Below are 22,060 nucleotides of genomic sequence, written 5' to 3'. Positions count from 1 at the left end.
GTAGCGTACAGGGGATGGGTGCTGAGCGACCGTTAAAACGCCGAAGTGATCATCTGAAGGCTTCTCAATTGTCTTTCTCAACTCTCTCACACTTTGTGTTTTTTTTCTTTTTTCTTGAGCCCTTATCAGTTATTCTTTCCACCTACCTCTCCTTTTTTGGGGGGGGGGGGACGGGGGCGGTATTGGGATTTGAACTCGGGAACTCGCACTTGCTAAGCAGGCGAACTACCACTTGATCCGCCACCGAGCCCAGAGTTTTTTTTGTTTGTTTGTTTTTGTTATTTTTTGTATCTTCTCTTTTGGTGTTATGGATGGAGCCCAGAGCCTCATGCATGCTAGGCAAGCGCGCTACCACTAAGTTACATCTCAGCCCATACACACATTTTAATCCGTTCTTCTTCACTGTTAGAAATGACTAGATCTAAAGGAGTGGCTCTAGTGGTAGCGCGCCTGCCTAGTAAGCGTGAGGCCCTGAGTTCAAACCCCAGTACGGAAGAAAAAAAAAGGACTAATTTAAGAGTGTACGCCATATTTCCGGTGTAGGTAGATCTGAATGGTCCAATCAGAGCAGTTACTGTACTTTGTGTTTTACGTGTTACAGGCATGATTTATCCTGAAGTAGCATGCCTTGGTTGGGATATATTTTCAGAAGGGAAAAAATGGCCCTTGCCACTGTTAACTTGAACATCCTGTGTACCTGGTTGTTCTGAGTGTGATGGAATACATTGAGGAGAGGGAGCAGTCAAATCCACACTTAGTGTAGTGTGCAAAGCCTACTTGCACCTAAAAACCTGCTACTCACCAAGGACTGCTTAAGAAAATTAGTGTTCTATGTTTCAAAAAGTGGAAAAATTGGAACGAAAGAGTGAGGGGAAGGAACCGACTTTGAACAAAGAGTGAACATTTCTTCTGTTGTGATAGGGATTTAGAACATGGACTATAGAAGAAGTAAAGAAGACAGACATGTTAACCTGTGAATAAAATTTGAAAGTACTGAAAGAAAATTTGCCTTCTCAATCCCAATTTTACATGCAAGTGGAATATGAGACAGAGAACGGAAGGAGAAAAATTATTGCCAAGTGTATTAAGTTCATCTGAAATGGTGTACTATACAGCTTTTGATAACTCGGGATGAGCTCTATAGAAACTAAGGATTTTTATCTCCATTATAAAGACTCACTTTTTAAGCCTGGCATGGCAGTCCACATCTATAGTCCCAGCTACAAAAAAACCCCTTGCTTTTCAAAAAAGGATAAAGACGCCTTATGAAAAATTAAGAAATAAAGAATACACACAGGAAATATTAAATCAAAACAAACTCATCTTTTATTTAGGTTTATAAAAGATTCCAGGCACTTTTAGAAAGAATCTTCCTTTAAATAGATTTAAATTTGTGACAAAATCCCAGTTAAATTCCCACAGTTACTTATGAGTTGGTATATTTCATCGTGGTGAAAGTTATAAACCTACAAAGGAAACTATTCTTGGGTATCGTATGGACACACTTAAAATGAGGTTTTTAAAAATTGAACCCAGGGCTTCTAGCATGCTTAAGCATGCATTCTACCACTGAATTACACTTCCATTCCACAAATTAAATATTTTAATAGGAAGAGAATTATTCCTGAGTGCACTTGTCAAAAATATTTGGGGGGGGTAGGGGTAGGAGGCCCTAGGTTCAATCCCCAGCATCGCCAAAAGAAGAGAAAAAATTTAATTATTATAATTTAATTCAGACATAGCAGCGATGTTTATTTTTGTGTTCTCAGAAGAATTTTAATGAAGGAACTGCTAAATAAGACTCTATGTAAATACAGTTGCAGAAGAAACACCAAATTGATTTTGAAACTAAATGGATTTTTAATACTTTGAAATTGTTCAGTCATAAAGTCAGAATTTTACTTGAGGATACCTTTTTAACTATTTGCTTAAGTTCCAAAAGGATATTTGGTGAGTCCTTTTTACTCTGATTTTATTTATTATATATACATGAATTAATAAAATATCACTCAGAGTTTTCACTAATTTAACTTAGACTTTTCTCTAAGTAGTTAGTCAGAGACTGATCCTGTGAATAGAGATAATTCAAATAGAGAGTGCCTAACTTGCTCCCCACACTACTGATACTGCTGCACTGCCATGGCTCTGAAGCATCCTCATTGAACTTTGAAAATCCCTAACTGGCTCCAATAGTTTGGTAATGAGTGGTTCTGGAGTGTCTGTTGTTTTAGCTAGTAGTGGCTACTACCAAGAAAGAGTCCCCTCAGCTACATTTCTATCTCTGCAGGCCCTAAGGGCTCAGATTAATATGGGAAAATCAAAGGCTCTGTCTGGAAAATGCTGCCATTGGCATCAGCCTAGCAAAAGAGTGTGGGAGAGAGAAAAACACAGGGTCTAGAAAATTTAATTTTTTAATAACCACATCTTCAGTAAAAGATTTAGCAACATATTTTGTTTCTATTGAAACTCTTAGTTGAATTTTCCTTAATTTAAATTTATTCCTAGCCTGTTTCTAAAAATCTGTTCATTGTTTTTCAATGTTGAAGATGGAACCCAGGGCCTCATGCATGCCAGGCAAGTTCTCTACCACTGAGCCACATCCCAGTATTCTTTGTCTATTTAAGTGGCAATGCCACATTCAAATATAGTCACTGTGGCTCTAGAATCTTTTTGAAATTACTACACTGTATTACCAAAGTAATCTAGGTAAACCATACAATATACCGAAAGAAACAAAGACAGGAAATTATAGTATATGTTTAATAAGCTATTTACTTTTTAACAGAATGCAGAACACATGTAAGAGAATAATAGGCAGGAAGGGCAGAAAATTAGGCTGAGGCTATATCCTGAAGGACCTTGATTGCCAGGCTCAAGATGAACTAAAAATATATCAAATTCGTAAACTAAATAACACTGCATAATTCATCAAGAGACATCTTCCTGTTTTGTTTTGAAAAAGAAAACTAGCCTGTTTGTATCAAATGAACTTTAATAAATGTTTTTAAAGTTTAATATATTACTTTTAATATGTTAGACTTCTAAAAACACTAGTAGAATCTTCATTTCCATTGAATTTAGAATTTTTTAAAAATACACATAATTGGTTTTCTTTCCTTTTTTTTTTTTTTGAACTACTAGGGTTTGAACTCACAGCCTTATGCTTGCTAGGCAGGCACTCCACTACTTGAGCCATGCCACCAGCCCTTTTTTTGCTTTAGCTGTTTTTTTAATAGCGTCTCATGGATTTTGTTGTTGCTGTTTTTCAGGGTGGGTATTTCATTTTGTTTTATTTTGCTTTGCTTGGTTTTGTTTTTTTGCCTGGACCAGCCTAGGACTATGATCCTTGTATCTATGGCCTTCCACATAGTTGAGACCACAGGCATACCACCACACCTGGCTTATTTGTTGAGATGGGGTTTTGCTAACTTTTTGCCTGGGCTGCTCTCAAACTGTGATCCTCCCAAGCTCCACCTCCCAGTAGAATGAATTACAGGAGTACATCACCATGCCTAGCTGTTTTTCTCTCCTGATATTTTATACTATTTAATTACTTATTCATAAAATATTTGTGATTCTTTTGTTCAAAATAAATGAACACAATCATCCAGATTTATTGTTTTGTATTTGTAGATTATTATTACATTTGATATAGTAAAATATTTTTGCATAAATGCTAATTTTATTATATTTTTACTTCAATTTAGCTATAGTGCAAGTAATGTTATTTTATGCCAGCATAATTTGGAAGTCCAATTAGAGCCCAATTCCTAATATGTTTTAGATATGTAAAGTATTACTAAGAATTATTGTGAATGATTTGTTTAATAAACACAAGACATATTCATCCCAAGGAATGGCATCCCCTTTGATGTAGCCCCTTTAGAAGGCTAATCTACTTATTCAAATGATGTTTCTATAGCTTAAATTACTTTTGAAATAGTCTTTTAGAATTACCTTGAGGCCTGTGGCACATTCTTTTGAATATCCTCAAAGAAGCAAATCTTCATATTTTGAATGTAGATGTGATATCTACATATATCTAGAAATCACTTTGAGACAAATCTGATGTGTAATCAAAATGAATGATACTATAATGATACCTATTTTCTTGTGATACCCGTGAAGGCAATTCTAAAAGAAAAGACAAATTCCAAAATATTTTGAGCATCGATAGGATAATTTCCATCAGTATATACTTCCAAAGTGATTATTTGGAAATGACACATTCATATGAATTTAATCATGCTTCATTCAATATTCATCAACTGTTGGCTATGTTCCAGCTGAGGTTACTGGAGATGCTCTATATTGCTTTCCACTGCCCACACTGCTCTGCTTCTCATCTAATGAGAACCAGGTCAGAGATTCTTCCCAACTAACTGGCAGAGATTAAGAATTAATCTGTTTTTCCTAAATCCTGTATCCATTGCACCCTCTGAACCATAACCTTCCTTCATCACCTCCATAGTGGGTGTCCAGGTGACACAACAAAGCCACTGATCCAGTGGCTGGCTTTTATTTTCTTTTTCTGCTGGAACTTTGAGCCCTGCCCTAACTGAACCTCCATCTACCTGCCAACTCCCCCACATTTCTCAAGAACTAGACCCTGCCTTCTGTAATTCTATACCTGTCTACTTTGTATACCTCCACCTATTGTTCTACTTCACCCTAATATGTCCCCCTGTGTCCAGGAACACCTGCTGCCACAGCCCTGCTAAACACACAAGACCAAATGAGTAGTTATTCTGACTGATACCTCAGACACTATACTTGGGACTTCTGAATACCTTTCTTATGAGTATTCTTATCTCACTGGCCCACCTTCAAACTCTCTCACAAGCCTCATGATCAAGCATCTGTGAGAACTGGCCCTATGTGCTGGATAATAATGGTATTTTATACAGCTTTGCATATTTTAGCAAACTTTCACCTGTGTTGTATAATTTAACCATCACAATTTTGTGAAGTAAATAATGCTGACATGATAAACAATTTTTGCTTTGTTTCTTCAATATCTTATTGTACATTCTCAAGTTGAAATACTAATTATATCTGATATCTAGATGTATTTTTCCCTTTCATTGTCAAAGGTGGAAAAGGTTTCGATAAACATTTTGCTTTTAATCTTAGGTAAATATTTAATGAGCACATAATCAACTAAGAATTGAAAAATATAAACAAGGAGCCTCTTTGTTCAATTTAATATGTGTCAATTATTCATTTCCATAGCAGACTACCAGACCATACTGTGAGAGAAAATTGTTTTATCACCTTTTATTTCACCTTTTCCAATTAAATGAGTTTCCAACATAATGAGTTTTATCATTAACTTATTCGACATCATTATTAGAAGTGATATTCATGCCCAGCAAAATTAAACTTTTAAAGAACTAATAATAGCTAACATATGTTGAGTGCTTACTATGTGTCAGGCACTATTCCAAGCTCTTTTATATGTATTAAGCTACTTAATCCTCCTAACAACTCAAAGAGATAGACACTTATTATCCCCACTTTACCGATAAAGAAAATTAGGTACAGAGAATTTAAATAATGTGCTCAAAGTCACAGCGCTAAGAAATAAATGATTGTGTCCAAGCAGCGTGATTCCAGAACCCTTACTCCTAACCATTATGATACAGTGCCTCTATACGGGAGGTATATAGCAACTTAATATTTATTTCATACCCTTGACATGGACAATAGGTATTAAGATCTGTTTGATATTTAACAAAGAAAGTCAAAAGAATGGTAAAGCAGAAGATTTTAAAACACCATCTGCATACAAATTGATTTTGATAAATGGTTACAACAGTATACACAGTAAGAACCCCTTTGTATTATCATTCTAGGCACAATGCAAAAATTTTTCATGTATCACTTAATAAAAGCACTAGAGAAATGTTTCCTGAGAGTTAATTTTATAAAATTAAGTTTAAAAAATATCAGCAGAACTGTAAAAATGGTTCCTATCATATTTACGCCCAAATCACTAACAATAGGCCTAATTCTACAATCTTTATTCAGGTTATTCACTAAAGCCCGACACCTTTGAGATTGTTAAAGATTCTGAATTTCCTATTCTAAATATAATTGCAGAGATTAGTTTAAAGATTGATTTCAGGATGGTAGGATTATAGGTGGTTGTGATTTTCTTTTTTATATATTTTCCACAATAGACATACATAGTACTACTGTTATAATCAGGGAAACATTTATTCTGTTGAGTGTGAATTTTCATGAAAGTCAATGAACCAACCTATTAGAGTTCTCAAATGGTAATATAATGTTAGCTATCTACAATGGTTAATTAAGAATTAAAGCAGAAAGGTACAGGCTTGCCAGAGGCAAAAGTATGAAATGAGTAAAGTTTGTCTGGGCATATCCTAGAAGCAACATCATTTTCAGTACACTAAATGCAGTATAGAGCCTAAACAGCATATAGGTGACAGTTAAAAAGATAGTCTAAAAACTGTGTTCACAAATAATGGGAGATAAAGCTGTAGCAATCTGTTTTTAACCAACTATTCAAATCATTTTTTTTGTAGTGCTGAGGATTGAGCCCAGGGCCTTGAGCATGCTAGGCAAGTACTGTACACCCTAGCCTCTAAATGATTCTTAAACCTGACAACCACTAAAGTAGATGTTCAAGAAGTGCTTTGTAGAATGAATATGAAGTTTTAGCAAAGCAGGCCGAATGTTTCTGTTTCCTTTCTGTGATAGTTCTGTGAATTAGCAAAATGCATATGCCTGAAGGAGTTTATACGTATTTGGAAATAAGAGTAGGAAACAATGGAGTGACCCAGTGAAAGAAGGGGAGATACGGTAATAAAACACCTTATGTCTTAAATCGAACAGAAAAGTAAAATACTTATATCTGATTATCTTCTTCCTCAGAATATGGAGTCTGAAAATAAAAAAGCGGAAAATATGGAATCTGAAAATAAGGGATTTGAGATGATTACTTCCGTTTCTGCACTACAAGCACTATCATGTCTACTTTGTCCTAAAGAAGAGGATGATTTTGACTCTGAACAGGTGGTCATATACTTCAAGATAAATTAGTTCTGTTCAGTTAAGTTGTAGAACTGTATTTGAACAATTTGTTCCCACCTTGCTGTGGGAGCAGAGCTGTGTCATCTGATACATTCATAGGAGGCTGCAAGGCTGATTATGCATGAGAGTATAACCTCTAGTACATTTCTAGCAAACATAATTATATTTTTTCTAAACCACCTGAACACTGAATAGGAAAATAGTTCTGTAACTATGGTAGCAATAGCCACATTTCAAAATGTTTCTCATTTATATTTATGGTCAAAGAATGCTTGACAACCATTGCAAAGAGTGGTAGCCAATCCTGTTTATGCCTAGACAATATTTCTATAAAGCAAATATTTTCAATTATGCAGTATTAATTGAACCCCCAAAGTACCAGTCCCTTAATTTTTAAAATTTGTCTACACATAAAAGCAGAGCAGAATATATTTTGAGCCAAAAAAATAGAACAAGCTAGTTTCAACCTATGGAAATTGGTTTCCCAGTACACGCTCAAATAGAGATGTAGAGTCTAATTAGCTGAGTGGCATTTGAGGTCAGGATAGGTAACACCATCAAGTCTTTGCATTAGCAAGATGGGCTTCATTTAGGACAGGAGAGTTCCCTGAACTGACCTTTGGCCACTCCACAGTCACTGCTATCATTTCCAGAACAACCAAATCACTTTTATATAAACCCCTGCTTTCCATTCTCCTGCTCCTTAAATATCAGTGAACCTTGGCTGTCAGACTGCCTATGATAAACAAAGCTTAGGGCATAAATCTCATACTAGAACAGAATATGTCAATTTGTATAAAATTATTTAAATGAAGTCTTTTATTATTATGACTGTGCATAAACCATCTCCTACAAACATGCATATCAGTTTAGTCCTCTCAGAATTCTTCTTTGCCATAATGTGAAAAAAAAAAGTATATTGTAAATGGGGTACAAATTCAGTGGCTTAGATCAACAGTGGATTGAACTTTCACCCTCCAAGAAGAGCTTACATGGAACAGGGCAAAATTAAATAAGATATGAAATAGAAATAAAAATCTGTAGAAAAGGGGGACTGGGTCAGCTTGGAGCCAGGATCAGGAGCTAGGAATTTTTAGTTAGGGAAAAGTCAAACAAAGAAAAATTGGGACACTAACAATGGCATTGAATATTTGTAACAAATAGGATACAGGAAAAAAAATAGGAGCAATGTATCAGTGAAGTTAAGAAAGCAAGTTCATTTTTGCTACCTTGTTTGAAATGCCAGAATGATAATTTTCTAGAGCCTACATCCTGGAAACGGTAGACTTATAGTAAGTATTTGAGAGACAGTGATCTTGAATATAGCAAAGTGGAACTTGTAATTGGAACTGAGGCAGAAATAAGTATTTGCACTGGTTCCAAAGCCTGATCCTATTGATGTTTATGCATAGAGATGTTTATTTGCATCTAGAGGTATTTCTAGGATGAAAGATAAGTGTTTATGAGAACAGAGAGTCTATAACATAATTTTACCAAATTGTACAATTTATGAAGGAAAATCACTATAATTAGGTATGATTCTGAATACCTGGGTTAAGCAATTTTGAGATAATTGGTCATTCAGACACCTCAGTACAGATATCATTAGAGTGTATAGAATTAGAGTATCAGAATGGTGGGAGAATAATTAATGTTTCTAATGAACTATTATATTTTCCAGGAGAAAAACTACCTTTCATTTTTTTTACCATGCATTAATCAGGGAACTGTAGAATGATTACAAACACACTCTCTGAAAACAGCAAGAGCACTGTTGCATGCACATTGATTCATTTACAATATCCCTCTTCTAAATGAATTGTTAAGACTCTGGGAGATTGGGAAGAGAGTTTGCCTGTTGTTTTTCAAACTCCTGAAGGGATCTTAAGGCCTGTGGGAAATAAGGTTCACCACTCTTCACAGACATTGTGACGAGATGTTCAAACTCTCATGTATTGCAAAGTGGCGTGAATTGCAATGACAAATTGCTTAGATAATTGTCTGTAGATTCCTGGTAAAGCACAAATGATGTCCTTATATGAAAAAATTACCAGATGGTTTTTAGTGTGTTTATTATCTCATTCCATCTTTTTACTTGAAATTTTTTACTTTTAATCATTTATTTTCATTAAGTTAATAAATCAAAACTCCCCTCTGCTCTGATATACTGATCCAATCATCATTGTCCATGGAGAGCATACCAATTTTTGCCAGGAATGTTCAAGGTTTTCTTCCTACTGATTTTAATTTTCTGTGGAAGGAGACACTCAACAAAACAAGAGGTTCTCAAGTTCCAAGAAATGCTTTTCCCTGATTTACTATTAGTATTCTGATGATTAATAATTTAATAAAAGTACTGCCCATTTATATGACCTTAGTGATTAGAAAGAGAAAAAAATTGTCCCGAATACTGTCTTGGGATTTTCACATAAAAATTCCTGCAATGCCTTATCCACAGACACAGCACTTTTGAAAAGGAATAGTTAATGTCTCACACACTGTTAAGATGTTATAGATTAATTTCTGATTTATAACTGTTGGGGTCGTTGAGCATAATAACGACCCAGGTGAGCTTTTCCACCAGCTTTCAAGGACAGACACCACTCTCCTTGTCCAAACAGGACATTCTAACTTTTGTTCATAACTGAAATCTTAGGAGATGAGGACAAAAGCCTCAGAAAAGAAAGCTAGAGGTGCTAGTTTACGAAGATCCAAGGAGATAAGAATTTTTGACTTCTAGCAATGGAGTAAATCAGAGCTACAGAATCTGACATCAGTAAGAACAATTAGTAAGAAGTTGGGATTTTCTTGAACTATCAAAGAATCACTGAGTGGGGCCAAAGAGGTGATTGCCACTATATCAATGATGCAATATGTGTTATACTCAGTTGAAAATGTGAACATTGTTCTTGTACCGATGAGTCAGGGCATTCCTATATTGTGTGCATGCTTGTGCCTAAAGATGGCAAAATAAATGCGTACTTGTATAAAGACCAAAGTAGGTCCTGCATGTACTTGGGGTTGCTGTATAAATCCACTAGTTTAGTGTTATAAGGTGGTTGGGTGGGGAAATGTTTCATACACACAGTGGAAAGAAGTAAATGCAGTTATTAGGGTTTTGAATGGATCCTTTGATGGCTGAATTCTTAGCCTGTATTTCCTTGTTAGTTTTTATTTCTATAAAACTTTCCCATACTTTTATCTACCATCTGAGGATGACCAGACACAGACAAAACCCAAAAGTATCAATGCTTTTCTAACATTTGGTTCTAACCTTTATAAGATAAACGTGGCTCATTCCCCTCTCTCCAAGGAAACATGATTCAGTGAGCTGGAACTGGGGATTTAGTCTGAGCAGAAATCAATTTTGCTCCAGAGCTTATTAAACTTAGTAATTTTTGAAAGGATGAGAAAAAGCACATTCGAAAGAGAAAGCACATGTCTCTCTCTTGTATAACAATTATTAATATGTAAACTGGAAAGCTCTATGAGTTTTGTAGATGGAAATCTTATATATAAAGTATTACTAGTCATATAGGTCATACAAGTAATAATTGCAAAATGTTGAGCTTTTTTTCCTTCTCCCCAAGTTATATTGCTCATCTACTACTGGAGCCATGGGTCCTGGGAATATTGGACCAACAAAAATAGAAGAGTTCAAAGGTAAGTTATTTAATAAAGCGGTATAGAACATTAGAATCGATAAAATAGCAAAATTATAGTGACAGTAATAAAAACTAGTACTTATTAAGACAAACTGAACAACCATGTATTGTATACTTAAAAATTGCTGACAGATTGTAATTGTTACCACAAATAAGTGATAAGTGTGTGAGGTAAAGCATATGTCAGTTGGCTTGATTTAGCCATTCCATAATGTATACACAGTTCAAAACATCATGTTGTACATGATAAATGTAGGTTTTATTTGTCCATGAAAAATGAATAATTTTAAAATGGAAAGATGATAAACTAAAATAATCATAGAAATGATGAACAGCATTTATATGAAGAGATCTTATTTATACTCCTACTGCTGCAGGTTAATAATTTCTTAATAATGAAAATTAATTTGCCTTGAACTATCCACATTCATTGGCATATTTCCTGAGATAAATGACTAAGAAAGTCATGTAAGGTTAGATAACTATTTTTTCCCAGCCCCAACCTCCCCTTCTGTTAGATAACTTCTTAGGGGCTATTTACCAAGATGCTTAACTTCTTCACCTTTTACTCTCCTACACTCTGGCAGTTTCACAAAATCCATTCATTAAATGTTCAATAAATATTTATTGAGGGTCTATTATGTACCAGGCAGTACGATCATCTCTGAGACTATGATGGAGATCAAAGTAAGAAGAGTCCCTACTCTGATTGTGCTTGTAAACTTTCAGAGAAGAAAATAAAACAAATAACTACACAATTTTATATTACATTGAAATGCTTATAAATCAAAGTCCATGGGATTACTTTAAAAAAATCACAGGTCCAAACAGCTAGAAGAAACAATTTTAAGTGACTTCCCAGCATTTTGGTCCATACATACATTTCAGATTCGAACATTTTACAAATCTTTAAAGATATAGAAGGCTCTGATTCTGTTGGTCATGGTCAGAATTACCATAGGATGGCCCAGGAGAGGATGTGACTTTTGTTCATCAATTTAGCTAATTGTGAAAGATATTATATAGAAAAAATGTTTAAAATAATGGCTAAAGTGAGGGCTGAGCATGGTTTTAAATTTTCAGTTATTGTTGCTGTACATACTCAAGAGACTATTTGCCCTAATCTAAAGAGGCTCACTACATTGCAGACTAGTCCAAATTTGGTTGTATTACTGTGCTGCCTGTATTTCTGATAATATAGGTCTAATAATCTCTAAATTTTGAGAGCAATGAGTCATATGTAAAATGTTATATATAAATCTGTACTTAGGCTTTAGAAAGTCCATGCTAGATAGAAGCAGATAATTTAAAAAGAATTGACAGAACTGAAAACCTGGCAATCAGGTGCATTTCTGGGAATGCTTAAAAGGACTCAAAGTAATGTTCTGAACCTAATGTGGGTTCCATTTGATGCCACAATAGAACAAATTCAAGCTGGGCTTTTCCATGCCTACTGGAGCCTTTTAAACATTGAGACATGACATACAGAAATCCAAGCACCTGCCAGGCACCAGTGGCTCATGCCTGTAATCCTAGCTAGTTCAAAGCCAGCCTGGGGAAATATTTTAGAAGATCCTATCCCAAAAATATTCAACATAAAAAAGTACTGGCAGAGTAGCACAAGTGGTAGAGTGGCTGCCTAGCAGTCTGAGGCCCTGAGTTCAAGCCCTGGAAACCCTCCCCCCACACAAGAAAAGCCCAAAAGAAATCCAAGCACTACTCACTTTTGCACAAAGGGTGAATGATAGAAATTTTTTTTAAAGCACATGTATACATGAGGAAAACATTACGTTGAAAATGGTCATTTGTATCCACAGCTTTCAGTTCTTTAATTAATTCTGTTTTTAAAGTTATGCTATGCTTGCATACAAAAGGTATCAAAGAATTTTTATACAGCAAAACCAATGCAAGGTGACACATTTCTATCCAAGATCAATTGATTTATGTTTTTTTGTTGATAAAATATTTTACGTGTGATCATATTTATGTTTCTAAAAGTGTATAGTATTTCTTTGAATATACATATCTATCATAGATATAAATAGAAATATATATATATATATATATAGAGAGAGAGAGAGAGAGAGAGAGAGAGACAGATGGAGATGAAAGACACACAGCCCCAGAATGCCAACATTGATTATCTCCAGGCAGTTGGATTACAGATGATCTAGATGATCTTATTTTTTTCTTTTTGCTTATGTGCTTCTTCTAAAATTATTATTACAATTCTGTAATGTAATGGGCTATATTGATAATGTTTAAAGTCAGTTGTTACTAATTTAGCTTGTTTGAACCCAAACCACCAACTAGTGATTACAAATAGAGAATGCTTTACTTCAGTTATCCCCAAATGAGTGTGAAGAACATAAGCCATTTAGAGGAGGAAAACAAGCAACAGCTTCAGCCTTATCTTCCGGTTCCTCACAGCCATTACTCAATGCAGTAGTGAAACTAGTGAAGACATCTGGAGTCCAGAAGAGGTTCCAGACGGAGCAGAGCACGATGACATGTGGGATGTTCGAGAAATCCCAGAGTAAGTCAAATGAAGCCAGGCATGCATTTAGGTGTTTAAATTAGATGTGTCATTTGATACCATTCTATTTTTGACAAGATTCATGAAATAACTTACACCACACAGAAGATAAAACTGCAGTGCCACATAGAAGGCATGTATAATTGATGATTTTTTCCCCTTCTGGAGCAGAAACAAATAATAAAAACATAATACCTTTCTTTTAGTTATTATCTAGCAAAGATGACAAATACAGTCATTTCCATTATAAATTTATGTTTAATGTAAGTTGTTGTCTAATGTAGCACTAACAGTAGGAGAAAACCAGCTCATTAAATTGCAAGTATTCATCCAAACCAAATTACAATACCATGTTTACATGTCAAAGATCTGCTTTTAATTACTCAGCATTCTGTAATTTCAGTGAAAGGCTATGTCCTCTCTCCAATTATCAATTATTATGCAGACTTATTTACTAGCTATTTCAGGATTATGCTTAGTATTCAGTGTATTTTGCCAACAGTATTCAGGCCTTGCTTTGTAGCTTTTCAATATCATGTAATTGTAAATATAAAATTTAGAATTATCATAAAAACTCCTCTAATTCTGATAAAAACTCACTCTTTTAAAGGATTTAAAGTATATTAGTGGTTAAATAGACTTAAAAATATGTATTTTGAAATAAAATCCTAAGTATTTACAGCAGCTGGAAAAACAAAGTCAATACTTATGAGATTATAATGTATTTTATTTGCTCTATTTGGGATTTTTTTTTTTTTTTGCTTTTTGAGACAGGGGCTGACTATGTAGCTCAGGGTAGCTTCAAACTTGCTATCCTCCTGCCTCTGCCTTCTGAATATTGGGATTATAGGCTTGCATGACCATGCCCAGCTTTATTAGTTCTCAAAGATTGCTATGACAAGTGATCTGACAGTTTTTCTAATTCTGACTGCAAAACTGTATGGTACATTAAAAAACCCTATGCTTCTATCTTCTATATCAGTTCTGAAAATAGAAGCAGTGTGAGACTACAGATAATTAACTGGAGAGAATTATGCAGCTTTCAAATAAACAATGTCAAAAAACTGCAAACCTTATAAAAGATTAGAGATTTTAAAACATTTCTGGGTGCATCTTAAGAATGAATAAAGCAAATCTCAGGTTATGTTTATACAGTGCCCACACATCTGTATGAAGGGTAAGAATTAAGTCACCCATTTGTCATATTGTCTAATTAATATCATATCCATATGCAGCAAGCTTGAAATTTGAGTAAATTTTCACTTTTCATTCTGATGTTTGATGTTTTCTAGATAGAGCATTCCTGAAACTTTAAATGAATAACAACTCCAGTCAAGATATGAGGAAATTGCTTTATAAGAATTTTTCTCTTTATTTTCTACCTTATGAAAATACATTTCAAAATGTCTCAAAGGGTAAAGAAGAAAATGGTAAAGAACATGAACAGGCAGCTCACAAAAGAAAAATCACAAGTGGTCAAATGAAAAATAATAAGGACTGAGCTAAGGCACATAGTATAGCTGCGTTGACTGCATTATCACTGTTTCTGTTGTAGAACTGTGTAAGTGGAAAAGACCATAGAGATCATTTTTTCTTTATTTCGCACCTGCCCCACCCATAAATCACACAAATGAAGAAGTCGAGACCCTGTGAGTTTGTGACTTGACCAAGGTCACACAGTTAATTACAGGGACATTACTAACTCTGGATTTTCTAACTCTACTCTGGAGTTTAAAATTAGCAGAGGAGGGTTTCTATCTATCCATCAAACCTGGGTTATGGACCTAGTATTTTTTCTAAGTCACTGTATTCTCGGAACAGACCTTCTTTTTTCTTCTATTTTCAATCTTACTAGAATCTTATTAAAAATTCTGTTGATCCATTTTTAAATAGCTAAGCTTTTTTAAAAAGAAAATAAGTATGTACAAAACACCAATCCTGCTCTTCAGTGTTTAAGGACTTTTGTTTGTTTTGTTTTGCTTTTTTATTTGGTGGTGGCACTGGGGTTTGAACTTAGGGCTATGCACTTGCTAGGCAGGTGCTCTACTACTTGAGCCACACCTCCAGCCCTCTTTGCTCCGGTTACTTTGGTGATAGGGTCTTGCTTTTGCTGAGACCAGCCTGGATTGTGATCCTCATATTTTATGCTTCCTGCCATTGTTGGAACTGCAGGCACATGTGCCTGGTTGAGATGGGTCTCATAGACTTTTTGTAGGAGTTGGCCTTGAACCACGATCCTCTGAATCTCAGCCTCTTAAAGTAGCTAAAATTACAGGCATGAGCCACCAGCTAGTATTTTTTACTGCATTTCTAGACTTTAATTCCTGTATATTACACTACATGTCTGAAAACCAGCAAACACTTTGTTTTAGTCCTTTGATTTTTTGTAAGAACATATTCTTTTATATTTGTAGTTTATTCCACTCTGTAACAGGAAATTGCTCTTTCATTTGAGTCTCTATTATCATTGACTTTTTTTTCAGATATGAGATTATATTCAAACAGCATGTGGGAACTGAGGATGTATACCTAGGATTGACAAGAAAGGACACTTCAACAGCATGTTGTCAGGAGCTAGTGGTAAGCCTCACCTAACCTTCCTCATTTCTAAATGGCCATTATAGCTAAATTGATTAACCATTATATACATAATATTGTAGACAAGGCTGTAAACTCTTTACAAATAATGGTTGCTATGTTTCATTCACCAGGGTACTCAACAGTTTAAAACTAATAGTGTGCAAAATCAACTGTTTACTCATGTTGGACAAGATTCACAAACAACCCTAATAAAAACATATGACACAATCCACGATTGCTAGTCCTAATTAAAACTACCCAATCTGGTTGAACTGAATATTCTTTCATTCTAGTTCTGTCCCATGCATGCTATCTGATTGGTTATTGTCTTCTGATAAGCTGACAGGCAATCAGAATGAAATATTTCCTTCCTTGAATCTGTCTTATCTCTTATTTCTGTATTCTTGTGATGACTCAGCCTGCTGTGAGGGATTTAAAAAGCTATTTTCTTCTTAATTTTTGGATCTGAACATCTGATTTAAACTACTAAGAAGACGTCTAAAATGTTTCTTGGTTCCCTTATTTGAATGACACTATAGCATGTTGGGGACCATCCTTTGCCAAGTCACAGTTTCTATGTAATAACAATAGCATTACCAATGGTATCAGTGATACTACCTCCTTTTGCTTATTTGATTCTTTTAATTATTTTGTTCAAAAGTCTGAGCCTAACTTAGATTTGTGGAATTCAACTCATTTTGGCAACATATACAAGTAATTCTGGTGTTAAAAATTACTTTTTCAGATCAGGAGCTATGCTTCTTTCTCCCTCCTCTCTTATAATACATTATAGAATACTGAGGTGCCAGTAGAAGATGCTTAATATTTTTTTCCTTAACAAAATGATAAATGGAGTCTCCCTTTGGCAGGAACTCCAAGTTTTCTCTTATTAGGAAAATCTAAGGCATTCAATTGAATCAAGTAACATAATGGGAATAGTGACTTTAAGTACCTCAGGAGATTTTTCAAACTCTAATGAGTTAAGGTTTCAAGTGATCTTGAAATAATTAGCTTCCAGGGTTTTACCAGTAATATTCAAATTCCTCTCCCTTAAACTACCATAAAATTATGTTTTTGATGTCTAGTGTTGGGGATTGCTGTAAGCTCTAGAGAAATTCTAAACCCTAAAAAAAAAAAAAAAACTGTTACATGCCTTTCCATTTCTTTCATGCAAATTGCTACGAGTTTTAATAATAAAGGTATTCTGAATAAAGAATCTTGGAAACTAAACCACACCTCATAATAGGAATTTGCAGTTTATCTAAAACTCAATAATTATATATAGACTTGATCCTTCCCTCGAATGAATTTATAATCGACTGGAGAGACAAGCCTAACATGAATAAACTAATTTTATTATTAACAATCAAGTAGTGTAGGCAGTTGTAAGTCTACTAGGAGTTTAGAAGGTTTAGATAAGGTATGGATACCACTGAAGAGCGACAGCAAATAAAACATTCGTTGGTTCTGTGGTACTTTACCACTTGTATACTGTTCCTTTTCTCACTTTCCTTTCTTCCTGTGTCTTCATTTATTCAATCTTTAAATAGTGAATGCTACTAAGTACCAAACACTGTCCTAAGTACTAATATACAAAGATATTTAAGAAACAGTTAATTGCTACCAAGGAATTTGAAGTAAAGGAGATAAGCCACTTAACAAATCATTGTAGTTTCGTATAATAAGTACATATGCAGAGGCATTTATCTGGTTCATATAGAGCAGAAAGAGATCCGCTAACTCCATTTGGATGGATAGGATTTCTACAGTGGACAACATTCTAAGAAGAGCATTCTTTTTAAAATTATTATTGTGCTGGGTGGGGGTTCATTGTGACATTTACAAAAACTCTCACAATATATCATACTTGAATTCACCCCTCCACCATGCTCCTTCATTCCCCCCTCCCCCATTCCTGGGATAGTTTCAACAGGTATCATTTTTCCATTTGCATTCATATGTACACAGTATTAGCACCACATTCACCCTCCTTCACCATCCCCCCCCCAAGGCAGGACCTGTTTCACCCTCCTTTTCTCCGATTTTGTATACAAAAAGAAAAAGAAGAAAAAAAACCCGACATTTTTGGTTGTTTAAGATAGCTACACAGGGAGTTTCCTTGTGGTACTTCCATGTATATATGTATTATAGACTGAGTTGGTTCATTTCCTCTATTTTTCTTCTTTCTACCTTGGTCCTTTTCTTATGGTTGTTTCAACCTGTTTAAAAATTCTATATTCATTTTTGTATAGAGAGTACATCAACCATATTCACCTTCTTAACTTCCTTCTTTTACCATCCCTTCTTATATGTGACCTCCCCTTAGCATGACAAGTTTTTCATAGTATTTCTGTATTTGTGTTAGTTCTATAGTCTGCATATGGGAAAAACATGTGACTTTTGGTAAGAAGAGTGTTTTCAGCAGAGGTAAGAGGACATGGGAAGGTATCCAGGCATGAAATAGCATGGCATATTTAAGCAGTGAGTATAAGAATTGAGAATAATTTTGAGAAATGATGTACTGATAAGCTGCCTCTCAAAAGAGATGTTTTAAATCCCCAATTTGGGTTGGGGTGAGTAGGTCAGAGGTAGAACACTTGGCTTGAATGCACAAGGTCCTGGGTTTGATCCCCAGCATTACAAAAAACAAAACCCATAGACATATTAATGACATCTACCATCATTGCTTAGCCCCACTATTAAGAATCAGAGTAAAATGATTATTAGCCCCGTCTTAAGTTTTCTTACTCAAATTTATATGCTTATTATTCCTTTTGATAATATGCTGTCCTCTTAGCCAGGTGCTGGTGGCTCACACCTGTAATCCTAGCTACTCAGGAGGCAGAGATCAGGAGGATTGCAGTTCGAAGCCAACCCAAGCAAATATTTCCATGAGACCCTATCTCGAAAACACCCTTCACAAAAAAAGGGCTGATGGAGTGGCTCAAGGTGTAGGCCCTGAGTTCAAATCCCAGTAGCGCAAAAAAAAGATAATATGCTGTTTTTTTAAATCTAAGATGTCATCAGATTATACACGTGGCATTTATGTAACAACAATGCTTTAGAGGAAAGGTAGTTACACTACTACATTAAATAAACACATTGATTATGTGATGCATCTCAATATCAGAAACATTAAAATGTGGAGAAAATGGAACCTTAGAATTGGTTAAATATTTTATTTGGGTCTTGGACCTGATATGTAATAATCCAATCCAATCCAATCACTTTAAGAAGAGAATCTTTGAAAAAGAAAAAAAGTAGAAGAAGAGAATCTTTGCTTAAGCCCTTGCTTGTTTAAGTACAAAGAGTGATTTGGGCTTTATTTTTTATTATCATATATTAGTTGTACAAAGATATTTCATTGTGATACTTCCACACATGCATACAATGTATCTCAATTAAATCCACCCCCTCTATTCCTCCCCTTCAGCACCCCTCCTCCCTTCTAAAACAATTTCAACAGGCTTCACAGTTCTATTTTCACATGAGTATAAAGTACTTCACAATATTCACCTCCTTCACCCTCTCCTTTTGGCCTCCTCTTTCCCACTGGTACCCACCCCCAAAACCTTGATTTAGGCTTTAAAAATTTCAAAAGGACCACCATTTCCTTATTCTCCTCAGATTACAAATAAGAAAACAAGGTTTATCAATCCTAAATCAAAGTGGTGGTCCTAAACAAAATTCTAAGTTAGGAATATGTATATCTTTAGCAAATCTTCCTTCTAACCCCAAACCCAAAGAGCCCCATTATTCAGATTCTGCTGGCCCCATTGTTATTCTCTGTGCCTTTCTTCCCTCCTCTTAATCTATATTTAGATATTTTAGAGCTAGAGCTAAGTCTGTGGTTTACAGATTTGTTTTATTTTTATCTGTCAAGCCTTTTCTTCAAATACAATTTTATGTGAAGGCCCAACATATAAAACACACAAAAATACCAGTGTTTTGGTTTTAAAAAATGAGAGAGAGAGAGAGAGAGAGAATATGAGGCATCTTGTAAGAATGGCAGGGGATTCTTGGAACACAATTTGAGGAATTCTGATCTAATCTACCTTTATATTAAAGTATTACAATTGAGAAACTAATGTCAGGCTTATAAGATATCAAATACATATATAAATTAATGGAAGACTAATAAGAGTTAGAGGTCTTCTTCATAGGTGACATACATAGGTTTTTTTTTTTACATCTTATGAGTAGAAGACCCCTAATTTGTTTTATTTTATTTTATTATTCCTTTATTGTCTTTTTTATCCTTTATCTATTCTCCATTCTTCATTTTTCCCCCCAAGACTCCACTGTAACGGGTTTGATATATATCCTAGACTATATATATTTGAATACTTATATGTCATTGTTTGCTATATTTTTAGGGCAGCAAATACTTAACGATGCACTTGCTATGTGCCAGATGTTATGGACCAGATGCTGGTTATACAGTGGTGAACAAAATAGACATAGTTCTCCTTTTAAGGAGCTTACTGGCAAGACATCAAGCAGTCCATAAGCAGCAGTACAGTGGGAGTTAGTAGGTAGGCTTGCCAGACTTTCATAGATTCAATCCAATAAGGAAACAATGACCCTGAAAGAAGCAGTTTATACTTACACAGACAGCATAGCAAGAACAGTATACAGTTGTCTCCTTGAATCCCTTTGGCCACAGGATGACATCAAACCAAAAGGGGCCAGATGGCAGGTAACACGAGCAGTGGGGCAGTTTGTTGCTGAATAGCTAACTCTACACTGCAACTAGCTATTTTATAGCCTGCATCTGTACCCAAGGAGAGTGGGGTAGAAGGTTCTTCTGGAACTGGGGAGTGGAGTAAAAACTGTCACATGGCAACTTCCAGCAAGATAGGGGGCCTCCTACAAAGTAGAGACAGATAAGAAGCAGCATCCAGGCAACTCCTCAATGACTACTTATCTTCCCACATTCAGGGAGGATCAGAAGATGTTCTGCCAAAACCTGGGTCACACTGTAGTTGAACCTTGCTTACGTGGTCTATGTGGATAGTGTAAGGTCACTAGAATATCATAGGGGAGCAACTTTCCTACATTATGAATGAATGTTTTTGTCCTAGTTGTTTTCACTTAAGATGATATACTTAGTAGTGAAAATAATGATAGCAAATAATTTATATGTTTATTTTGTGACAGGCATTTCTCCAAAAACTTTACACTTAGTAAGTATTCATTAATCTCCACACCAACCCTGTTAAATAGATGCTACTATTACCCCTATTTTACAGATGAGGATACTGAAGCACAAACAAGTAATTTGCTTAAGGTCACACTTTTATTTTTTAATTTTTAAATTTTTTTACATTTTTTATTATCATATTGTTGGAGATACATTGTGACATTTACAAAAGTTCCTACAGTATATCATAGCTGAATTAACCTCCTACATCATTCTCCTTTATTCCCCCTCCCCCCATTCCTGGAATGGTTTCAACAGGTGTCATTTTTCCATTTTCATACATGAGTACATAATATTTCCAGCATATTCACCCTGCTACACCCTTTTTTATATCCTTTCCCCTCCCAGTGGTACCAACCCCCAGATAGGACCTGTTTTACCTTCCTATTCTCTGTTTTTGAAAAAAGACATTTTTGTTTGTTTAAGATAGCTATCAGGGAGTTTCCTTATGACATTTTCATGTATATATGTATTATAACCTGAATTGGTTCATCCCCTCTACTTTTCTCCTTTCTACTTTAATCCCCTTCTTATGGTGATTTCAACAGGTTTAAAAATTCTATATTCATTCTTATATAGAAAGTAAGGTCCCACTTTTAGAACTTGGAAGATTTTAATACAGAATATTTGAATTTAGAGGATTTATATTCAAAGTGATGAGTACAAAAAGGGTAAGTCCAAGTTGCCTTTGCAATAGAGGTGGTATTTGACCTGGATATGTGTAGGACAGATGTTTTATTGCTGGTAGCAAAGAATAAAAAGCTCTCCAAGCAGAATGAACAATATGAGCTATGAAAGTAGATGGTATGTTTTGAGGAAATATTTGTGATGTTATTGGGGCCCCAGAATGCACTGGCATGAAGTAATATGGAAGCTAAAACATAACAAGTGATGCAGGGCTAACTATGAAAGCCCTTAAATGTCATACCATTATGTCCTATGGCCTGAATTGTCTCATACACACACACACACACACACACACACACACAAATTCGTATGCTGAAACCCTAAACTCCC

General features: G+C 35.1%; 2 protein-coding genes across 2 annotated transcripts in view; one reads left to right on the top strand and one right to left on the bottom strand.

Moving 5' to 3' along the window:
- Nup62cl (nucleoporin 62 C-terminal like) overlaps nucleotides 1–20,558 on the bottom strand; it is a 104,582-nt gene extending 84,024 nt beyond the window's left edge. The window contains exon 1 of the mRNA XM_074062533.1: nucleotides 20,450–20,558. Within this exon, the coding sequence (XP_073918634.1) occupies nucleotides 20,450–20,514 (65 nt within the window). The 5' untranslated portion in view covers nucleotides 20,515–20,558. The remainder of the gene's footprint in view (nucleotides 1–20,449) is intronic.
- Nucleotides 1–22,060, top strand: part of Dnaaf6 (dynein axonemal assembly factor 6) — a 48,164-nt gene that overhangs the window by 335 nt on the left and 25,769 nt on the right. The window contains exons 2-5 of the mRNA XM_074062536.1: nucleotides 6,901–7,041; nucleotides 10,650–10,722; nucleotides 13,155–13,260; nucleotides 15,744–15,840. Of these exons, the coding sequence (XP_073918637.1) occupies nucleotides 6,904–7,041; nucleotides 10,650–10,722; nucleotides 13,155–13,260; nucleotides 15,744–15,840 (414 nt within the window). The 5' untranslated portion in view covers nucleotides 6,901–6,903. The remainder of the gene's footprint in view (nucleotides 1–6,900; nucleotides 7,042–10,649; nucleotides 10,723–13,154; nucleotides 13,261–15,743; nucleotides 15,841–22,060) is intronic.

The sequence above is a fragment of the Castor canadensis genome, chromosome X, assembly GCF_047511655.1.
Source record: "Castor canadensis chromosome X, mCasCan1.hap1v2, whole genome shotgun sequence".
Classification (NCBI taxonomy): domain Eukaryota; kingdom Metazoa; phylum Chordata; class Mammalia; order Rodentia; family Castoridae; genus Castor; species Castor canadensis.
Note: the sequence above shows the minus strand (reverse complement) of the source record. Positions and strands in the feature narration are given on the sequence as shown.